The following is a 10,000-nucleotide window of genomic DNA, read 5'->3' on the forward strand; positions in this document are numbered from 1 at the left end:
TTTTCGGCTGCTTCGGGACTGTTTTTCCTGTTTTTTTCTGTCCCGGGACTCGCTTGCCCTCCCCTTCTTTCCTCTTCTCTCTTCTCTCCCCTCTCTCTCTTCTCTCTCTTCCTCTCTTTCCCCCTCTCTTCCTCCTTTCCCCTCCCCTCTTTTCTCTCTCTCTCTCTTCTCCTCTCTTTTCTCCTCCCCTCTCTCCCCTTCCCTTCTCTCTCTTCCTTTTCTTCCTCCTTTTTCCTCTTCCTTCTCTCCGTCTTCCCCCTCTCTTTTCCCCTCTTTCCCGCTTTCCTTTCTTCTTTCCCCCTTCCTCCTCTCCTCTCTTTCCCCTCCTCTCTCTCTCTCTCTTCTTTTTCTATTTTCTTCTTTCTCTCTCTCTCTTTTCCCCTTTTTCTCCCTTTTCCCTCTCTGTTTCTTTTAAACCCCCCCCATTGTTTTGAGATTTTTTTCTTCGCCAATAAAAACTTGGGAAAAATTTTAAAATTTTTTGCCAATTAAACCCCTTTTCCTTCTTTGGCATGCCACCCCTTTCCCCCCCCCCTCCCTACCCCTTTTCTTTTCCTCCCCTTTTTCCCCTCTCCATCCTCCTTTCCCCCTCCCCCCCCTTCCACCTTCCCCCCTTCCCCTTTTTCCCCCCCCCTCCCTCCCTTTTCCTTCCCCCTCCCTCCCCTCCCTTTTCCCCCCTCCCAAAACCCCCCCTTTTTCCTCTCTCCCCCCCCCCCTTCCCCCCTCAAGGTAAAAACACAATGCACTTCCCCGCGGAAATTTAAACCCCGTCCACCCCCCCCCCCCATTCAACTCCCCTCCCTTCCCCTTTTTTCAAATTCCCTTTTTCTCTATTTTTTTGTTTTTTAAGTCCCGCGCCCTTTCTATCGTTATTTTCTTTTCTTTTCTTCTCTTCCTTCTTTCTGTCTTTGTCTTTCTTGCTTTTATTCCATCTCTTTTTTAAATTTTTATTCTTTCCCTTTTCCCCTTCCTTTTGTTCAATTTGGGGTTCGTTTGTAATTAAATTTTTTCCATTCTTTTTTACGGTTATTTCCCTTTAAAGTTTTTTTTTTAGTTTTGGGGCATTCCGGTCTTTTGTCTTTTCCCCGGGGTCCCTTCACCAATCGCCGTTTTTTTTTCCCTTTTACTTTCTCAAATCGCGGTTTGAGAGGAAAGAGAGGAGGGGAGTGAGTGGAAAGTGGGAAAAAGAGGTAGGGACGTGGGCGAGGAAAAGAGGGAAAAAAGGGAAAGGGAAAAAAAAAAGGTGAAGAGGGGAAGAAGAAAGGATGGGAGAGGGGGAAGGAGAGAGAGGGAGAGAGAGGGGGGAGGGGAGAGGGAGAGGGAGAGGGAGAGGGAGAGGGAGAGGGAGGGGGGAGGGAGGGGAAAAAGGGAACGGTAAAGCAGGTGCCTAAAAAAGGGCGTGCCAGGTTCCCCCGCGAAGAAAAACGTTCCTTTGCCTGCAGTCGCGGGAGCAAAAAACGTTTCTCTCGCGTGTGGCTTCGGGGCGCCTCGAGTCGGTGTTATCTCCATTGCCTTTCGTCCCGCGGCTCGCTAAGCTGTTTCCCCCGTCGTTTTGCCCCCGCAGCCTTTTTGAAGTATTCTCTTGGCCGCAGCCTCCATCTTTTTTTGCACCCCCTCCTTTTCTTTTCCTCGCATCGGTTTTGTATATAGCGGAGGATGGGAAAAAAAAAAATAGAAAACGGGGGAAAGTGCCCCCTGTTTGGGTTTGTGGGTTTGGGGGTGGGGGTGGTGTGGTTGGGGGTGGTTTGTGTGTGTGTGTGTGTGTGTGTGTGGTGTGGGGGGTGGTGTGTGTTGTGTGTGTGTGTTGTATGATGTATGTGTGGGTTTTGTATAAAAAAATTTATAATTAATATTATAGTAATTTAAATTTTTTTATAACTTTAAAATTTAAGGGTTTTCTGATCCTGATTCCCCCCCGGCAGCTGCAGGGGTCGCTTTCAGCGGCGGGAAAACTCCCCTTTAAACTCCGAGGAATGCAGTTTTATCAAAGCGCCCATAAAAACCCGGCGGGAAAACGGTTTTTTTCGGAGGTCGTGTCATAAAAAATTTTTTAGAAGGAAAAAAAGGAAGGGGAAAGGGAAAGGGGAGAAAAAAAAGGGGGGGAGGGGGAGGGAGGGGGAGGAGAGGGGGGGGAGGGGGGGAGGGGGATGGAGGGAGGGAGGGAGGGGGAGGGAGGGAGGTAAGAGAAAAGTAAGAGAAAGAGAAGTACAGTGGAGAATGGGACGGGGGAAAGAAAAGAGAAAGTCGAAAGAAAGGAGAGGAAGAGAGGTAAAGAGAGAGAGAAAAGCAAAGGAAGCAGGGCTTTAGGCGAAAGCACACACGTCACAGTCCTCAAGCAACAGGCGTCACTGAGCATCAGCAACGCAAGTCACGCGCCACGGGTAACAGGAGAGCATGCAGTGTTACCACATACAGGACCCCGGCGTACGAATTGCACGGGAGAGGAGGCTTGACACTGCGGATCGAGCGCACTTTCACTGGTGAACTCTACGGGCGGGCGACTACGATTTCGCGTGGGGTTTTTATTTTTCGGTATAATCTTTTATTTGTTATTTATTTTCATTGGAAATGTATGATTTTTTTTTTTTTTTTTTTGGGGGGGGGTTGCTATTAGGCTAGCGAAGTTGGTATAATTGTTCATTATTTGCGTTTTTCAATTTTTTTTTTAGTCTTGATGAGTCGGGGTAGGTGCTGAGATGATAATTATGACAAATTAGTTTTAGAATGATAACTTTAGAGGATTCGTAATGGCATTTAGATGAAGAAATGAAGCACATCCCGTAAAAAAAATGTCCTCCCTTTAAGATGAATGAGGCATAGAAAATGGGGGATTTCCGATGATGGTGTGACGGTGTGAGAGTTAATATTATTATTATTTTCCTTTTTCCCCTCTCGTGATTACGCAATCGCCGCCAAGGTCCTCCACCCTCGGCCTCCCTGCACGCGTCGAACTTGATTTATTGATTCACTTGTTTATTCACTTGTTTATCCATCCATCTACCGTCTTTGTTTATTGGGTAATTGGCAACTCGACGGCTTTTTATTTGTAGTGCCCCGAGAGGTAATGAGCATTGCGTAACAGATCGTAATTAAGACGGATATGGTAACTCGCCGTCACACCTCGTAACTACCTCCACGTGACGGCAACCTTGTGCTATTCGTTATTTATGTGACTTTCTCAATTTTTTTTTTCCTTTTTTTACTTGATTATGAATGACGTTCGCGCGGTTTTGGTTTTCGTATCGTGTGGTTATCTTGCATGAGCGGGCGACGTGGCTGCGTCATTTCACTGTTGTCGAGAGGCTGGAAAAGTGGTTTTTCTTCGCCTTTTTTCCAAATCACGGATCCTTTGGAGAACCCGATGGAAGCCATGGGCCGCCTTCCCCTCAAATATGCACAGAAATACGGCAATATATATGATGTGATTTATTGTTATTTGATCGTCATATATATATATGTGTGTGTGTGTGTGTGTGTGTGTGTGTGTGTGTGTGTGTGTGTGTGTGTGTGTGTGTGTGTGTGTGTGTGTGTGTGTGTGTGTGTGTGTGTGTGAGAAACCCACCCATGGGCCCCAGGTTAAAAAAGCCTGAGATAGAGGATAGTATTATAATAATCATGATCTTTATTTTTATTATTATTATCGTTGTTATTCATTAAATTGTTATTTATTATTATTATTATTATTATTATTAGCAGCCGCAGCCGCAGCCGCAGCCAAAAAATCATAAAATGGCATACAGCCTAAAACAAATAACATGAAAAACCGATTGAAAATTAATATCCCTCCCCAACCCCCCCCCCCAACCCCCACCCCCTCGTCAACCGATAATGACCGACGCTCGACAACCGAATCGGAACGAAAATAGGTGTTCTTCGCATCACATTGTTTGTCGCTGTGAGTGATGGTTAGTGTCGGCGCTCGGGTGTAGGTGGCGCTGGGGTGTAGATCCTCACCGATTGGTATTGGTTATCGAGGTTATTGCGTCATCGTAACCAGATTTACTTCGCTATATGTGTGCGTGTGTGCGCTCGCGTTTTACACACACACACACACACACACACACACACACACACACACACACACACACACACACACACACACACACACACACACACACACACACACGCGCGCGCACACACATATGTGTGTATATATATATATGGCACCAAAATAATTCCTTTTCCCTTCCCGGGGCTGACGGCGATGGTGCTGGCCAGACCTTGGCGCAGGAGACACTGGGCGACTCCAAACGTAAATCATAGCAGCTGCCGTAAACGTTGGCTGGCGGGACCTTCGATAAATCCTCAAGACGGCGAGCTACGCTTGGGGACCGGAAGATGCGGCTGGGGGAGGGCCGGTCCATGAGATTTATTTATTTTTATTTTTTTTATTATTATTATTTTTTGTTACAGTTGGGTATGTTGTGTTTGTTTATGGGGAGATGGTTGTATGTGTATGTGATGTGTGTTTGTTGTGCTATTCGTTGGTATAATGATCTGTAAGTTCAAACACACACTTGGCACTCATAGGTCTACACATACATTTACACGCGCGCGCGAGCGCGCAAATACACAAACATACAGATACATTCATGTATTCAACTACTTAAAATAATACAGTAGATTCAAATAACGACCCAACTCCGAACAACCAAGACACCTAAACATCTAATAAATATTTACATCAGTTTCCCCGCCAACGTCACCTTCGTCATCGTAGAAAACGGGTGGACGCGGCGACGGCCCCTCCCCGGCGTGGCAGTCCCGCGAGCATGAGAAGCCGATGACTGTATCGTTTGCGTAATTGCGGGGTTGTTTGTCTACCGCTACAACCTTCCGGAGGGGTGGGGGGTTGTAGTTGGCGTCGCTTTTGTCTCGCTGCTTTGGTTGGGTTCCTGCGCTGGCGAATGGGGCCTGTTCGTGCTCCGTTGAATGTCTCGTTTGTGTGGCTAGAAGAGGGCCAGGCTTTGCCGGCTTGTTTGCTTTGCCGTTTTTTTTTTTTTTTCTGGGGGGGGGGCGGTTGATTGCGTCCATCGTATGAGGTTGAATAAGGTAGACGTAGAATGAAATTAATTAGAATAATAGTATAAACGATAGAGGAGAAGGAATATAATCATATGCATGTGTATGTATATGCAAGTATGTATAGGGCCTACACGTCTATGTACATGCATGAATATAAGGAAAGAATGGCCTCTCCTTTACCGTTGCAAGAGAAGCGTTTGACGTCACTACGTCTGGCGGTCTCGGGAAAGACTTCTCTCTCTCCTAGGTCATTCACCGTAGTTTTTCCCTTCTTGTCCATTTTCTTTTCTTCCCTCATGTGCATTTTCTTTCCTCTTCCGGATTTTCTGCAACGTGTTATCCTGGCGACGCGTTGGTAAAAATTTTAATCAGTCAAGGGAACTGCTTCGAGGTTGGGAGTGCCCCCCCCCTCCCCCTGCGACGCTGTACGTACTGTATTTTAAAGGCCGCTCATTTGCATGTTCTTAAACTTGTACGCTCACTTACAATCACCCGTACACTCAGTTTCCTATGCATTTCATTTATTTTCTTTTTTCATGGAGGCGTAAAAACCCCCGTTCAGGTTTGTTTAATACTTTATTTCTATTGTGATTAGTACTCGACTGTTGTCTGATTATTAACCCTGGGGCATCTATATATTTTGGGAAATAAAGCTCCATAACTGAGAGGTGCGGCGGTGCCCGTGCCGCCTCATGTAGGTGGGTTGCAAATGCCCAGTGGGAAAGGGTGGGGGGGCGTGCGGGTTGCGACGGCGCGGGTGCGGTCAGAAGCCCGTGATGGCAGCCCCTTACTGTTTTGGACCACACGACTCCAGACCGCAATGAGGGAAAGGCCGGTCATTTGAGGATAATTATGTTAGTTTGTTTTCATTCTTGAAATTTGGTGCTAGTTTCAAACGGGAAACGATTAAGTAGATTGACTTTTTTTCCCTGTGTATTAATTCTATTTATTTTTTCTTCGTTTCAGGTCGGATTTCTGAAGTTTGGAAACTTGAAACCATGGAAGACGGCGACCCGTTGCGCAGAGTGAACACCAAGAGAGCGAAAAGACCGTGTCATAGCTGAGCGACCCAAAAAAATAATCGAAAATGTGGCTATGACTATACCTTTGCAGGTAGTCTAGTATTTTCTCAAGTCTCCCCTCACATATACTTCGCGGTGTCGTTTTCTCTCGCACTGTACGTACTGAACTCCTCCGTTTTCTGTGGAAAGGGAAACTTGCGGTGGCCAACTGTTGCAGTTTCTAAAGCGTAAGAGTGAAATTCCCAAGATGCTCCAGCAAATCCTCAACGATATGTACATCGACCCAGAACTCCTCGCGGAGCTGGACGAAGAACAGAAGCAGATCCTCTTCTGCAAGATGCGGGAGGAGCAGGTCCGCCGCTGGAAGATGCGAGAAGAGCAGTTGGAGGAGGAGGAGAAGAAGACGATCATACAGCCTAAGAAATCACGTGAGTAAATAGATTTCTTGTTTAATTAGTGTTAATGATGACAGTGATTGGTTTAGAACTCCGTGAAGCGCGGGGCGAGCGAGTGCGAGAACACTGGAAACCTGAACATGCCGTGTCGTCTACCGAAAGAACTAGTTAAAAGTACTTAAAGACTGCTAAGAGAATTATATGAAAGTTTTAATTGAAAGAACCCTGTGGTCCGTTTGATGAAATTGGCTCCATAAATAACATCGCTGTATAAGTAAGAGACGTTATGTTATTTTTTTAAATTTCCGAAACGACACACTAGGAAATCATTCGTGTTGGTTTCATTTAGGCTCAAACAGTAATTACAGAAAAGAAAGGAACGCGAAGTGACAAAAGCCTAAAGGACAAAAAAAAATCATCCCGATTTTTTCTAAAATGCTCCTCTTTAAATTTTGCATAAAAAAGGTCGACAAATCTAGGTGGTGGAAATGACAACCCCGATGCGAGTCTCAGAAACAGCATGGCGTGGTGGCAGGAGGAAAGAGTGACAACTTGGAGGGACTTCGTTGTCAATTGCATGTCATGCGAGCCTGGGGACTTTTCCTCCAACTGCTTGATGTTGCAAAGATGTCACCGTGACAGCGTTGAAAGAAAATAAAATAAAACTTTACTTTCATGGGGGAAATATGCCTGTGGTAGGGAAGGCGTGGTGGTGGGGGGAGGAGTAAGAGTGGGGGTGGGAGTCGGGAGGAGGAGTGTATGGAGTATACGTAAACTCACTCCCTCACTCCCTCTCCTTACTCACTCCTTCACTCCCTCATTTTCTCTCCCCCCCTCCCTCCCTTCCTCCCTCATTCTCTCTCCCCCATTTCTCCGTCCCTTCCTCCCTCATTCTCCCTCCCTCCCTCCTTCATTCTCTCTCCCCTATTCCTCCCTCCCTCATTCGGTCTCCTCCTTCCTCCCTCCTACTCGCCCTCCCCTTCTCACTCTCTCTTCCCTCCCTCCCTCCCTCTCCCTCCCTCCTTTCTCTCTTCCCTCCCCTTCTTTCTTCCTTCCCTCTCCCTCCCCCTCCCCTCCCACTTCTCTCTTCCTCTTCCTCTTCCTCTTCCTCTTCTCTTTCTTTCTTTCTTTCTTTCTTTCTTTCTTTCTTTCTTTCTTTCTTTCTTTCTTTCTTTCTCTTTCTTTCTTTCTTTCTCTTCTTTCTCCCTCCCTCCTCCCTCCCTCCCTCCCTCTCCCCTCCCTCCCTCTCTCTCTCTCCTCCTTCTCTCTCTCTCTCTCTCTCTCTCTCTCTCCTCTCTCTCTCTCTCTCTCTCTCTCTCTCTCTCTCTCCCTCTCTCTCTCTCTCTTTCTTTCTCTCTTTCTCTCTTTCTCTCCCTTCTCTCCTCTCTCTCCCTCTCCTTCCTCCTCTCTCCCTCTCCCTCCTCTCTCTCCTCTCCTCTTCCTCCCTCTCTCCCTCTCCCTTCCTCCCTCTCTCCCTTCCTCCCTCTCTCCCTCTCCCTTCCTCCCTCTCCCTCCCTCTCTCCCTCTCCCTCCCTCTCTCCCTCTCCCTCTCCCTCTCTCCCTCTCCTTCCTCCCTCTCTCCCTCTCTCCCTCTCCCTTCCTCCCTCTCTCCCTCTCCCTTCCTCCCTCTCCCTTCCCTCTCTCCCTCTCCCTTCCCTCTCTCCCTCTCCCTTCCTCCCTCTCTCCCTCTCCCTTCCTCCCTCTCTCCCTCTCCCTTCCTCCCTCTCCCTTCCTCCCTCTCATGTTTGTCTGTCTAACCGTCCCCATCAGTCCACAAATCAACTCATTCATCTTTCCCTCTCTTTGGCGCCATCTGTTGGCCAGTTTGGTGACTCGGTGCATTTCACACGTGCATTACATGACGTCTGTGCTGGGCAGTGGCTACTTCCTGGATGACATGTCTGTCTCTCTTGCCTGTCTGTCTCTCTTGCCTGTCTGTCTCTCTTGCCTGTCTGTCTCTCTTGCCTGTCTGTCTCTCTTGCCTGTCTGTCTCTCTCTCTCTCTCTCTCTCTCTCTCTCTCTCTCTCTCTCTCTCTCTCTCTCTCTCTCTCTCTCTCTCTCTCTCTTTTCTCCCTCTCTCTCTTTTCTCCCTCTCCCTCTCCCTCTCCCTCTCTTGCTTCTCCTTCTCCTACTTCCTCTTCCTTTGCTTATTACCCCCACCCTCCCCTCCACCCCACCCCCTCTGTGTACTTAAGTGTTAAGAAACCGCTTGAATATGCTTGTTGGATGTACACTATTGTTTAGTGAAGGGACGCTGTTGTCGCCGCAGCCTGAGTGTGCTTTGCTTGCTTCCGTGTCTAGGTGTGCGTGTGCGTGTGCGTGTGCGTGTGCGTGTGCGTGTGCGTGTGCGTGTGCGTGTGCGTGTGCGTGTGTGTGTGTGTGTGTGTGTGTGTGTGTGTGTGTGTGTGTGTGTTTCTCTATTTATCTATCTGTCTATCTTTCTAACTATCAATCTATCCATCCACCCATCCACCTCTCCTTCTATGTCTCCATGTCTAAGATAATACCTTAATTGTACAAATATATAACTAAAAGCAAGTAGCCTGATGCGTGAGGAAAGCAGTTGCCGCCGTCGGTGGAAGCGGAGCAGGTGCCAGGCAGCTATAATTCGTCCGGCACACGACCGCAAGTGGCACTCTGACACTTCATTCGGCCGTCGAGGCTTCGCTTCCGAGCGTAAGAAGGGTGCCGGAGGAGGAGGGGATGGAGAGAGGAGAGGAGAGGAGAGGAGAGGAGAGGAGAGGAGAGGAGAGGAGAGGAGAGGAGAGGAGAGGAGAGGAGAGGAGAGGAGAGGAGAGGAGAGGAGAGGAGAGGAGAGGAGAGGAGAGGAGAGGAGAGGGGAGGAGAGGGGAGGAGAGGAGAGGGGAGGGGGGAAGTGTAGAGCTTAGTGTATTTTCATCTCGAATCATTCTGTTATTTTTTTATTGGCAATTGTGATGGTGGTGTAATGATGATAATGATAAGAGGATAATAATTTCGTCATCGTCATCGTCGTCGTCATCGTCATTATCATCACCATCACCATCACCATCAATCATCGAGATTATTTGACCATGTGACACGTTGACCTACCTTTGTAAAGCATTATTTAAAAGAGAGAAAAATGATGAAGTGAATTTGAAAGAAGATACTCCTATTATGAATTTTCCTCGTAATTGGAGAAGACCCATGATTACACACGTGTCGGCCTGCACTCCAGATAGACGCTGCAGATAAGTGTAACCGCCCGGATGTGATACGTAGCTGTTAGCTCATTAGAAAATGAGGTTTGGTTGCACCGTCTTCCCCTTCCTCTGCCCCCCTTCCCTCCCCTCCTCCCCTTCCTCTGCCCCCCTCACCTCCCCTTCCTCTGCCCCCCTCACCTCCCCTCCTCCTCCCCCTCCCCCCCCCCCTCCACCACCACCTCCTCCTCCTCCTCCCTCTTCCCCCGTTGCCTCCCCACTCCACCTCCCCCCCCCCTTCTCCTTTGCCTACCTCTCTCCTTCAATGCGTTACCCTCCCCATCCTCCCCCCTCGCCCCATTGCCTCCCCCTCCACCCTCTCTCTTAGCCTTACCTT

General features: G+C 48.2%; 1 protein-coding gene across 2 annotated transcripts in view; it reads left to right on the forward strand.

Annotated features, from left to right (window-relative positions):
• Positions 1 to 10,000, forward strand: part of LOC119576140 (SH2 domain-containing protein 4B-like) — a 164,695-nt gene that overhangs the window by 78,228 nt on the left and 76,467 nt on the right. For both annotated transcript variants that reach the window (XM_037923707.1, XM_037923706.1), the window contains one exon: positions 5,992 to 6,475. In XM_037923707.1, coding sequence (XP_037779635.1) covers positions 6,295 to 6,475 — 181 coding nt within the window. In that variant the 5' untranslated portion in view covers positions 5,992 to 6,294. The remainder of the gene's footprint in view (positions 1 to 5,991; positions 6,476 to 10,000) is intronic.

Source organism: Penaeus monodon, chromosome 8 (assembly GCF_015228065.2).
Source record: "Penaeus monodon isolate SGIC_2016 chromosome 8, NSTDA_Pmon_1, whole genome shotgun sequence".
In the NCBI taxonomy this organism is placed as follows: Eukaryota; Metazoa; Arthropoda; class Malacostraca; order Decapoda; family Penaeidae; genus Penaeus; species Penaeus monodon.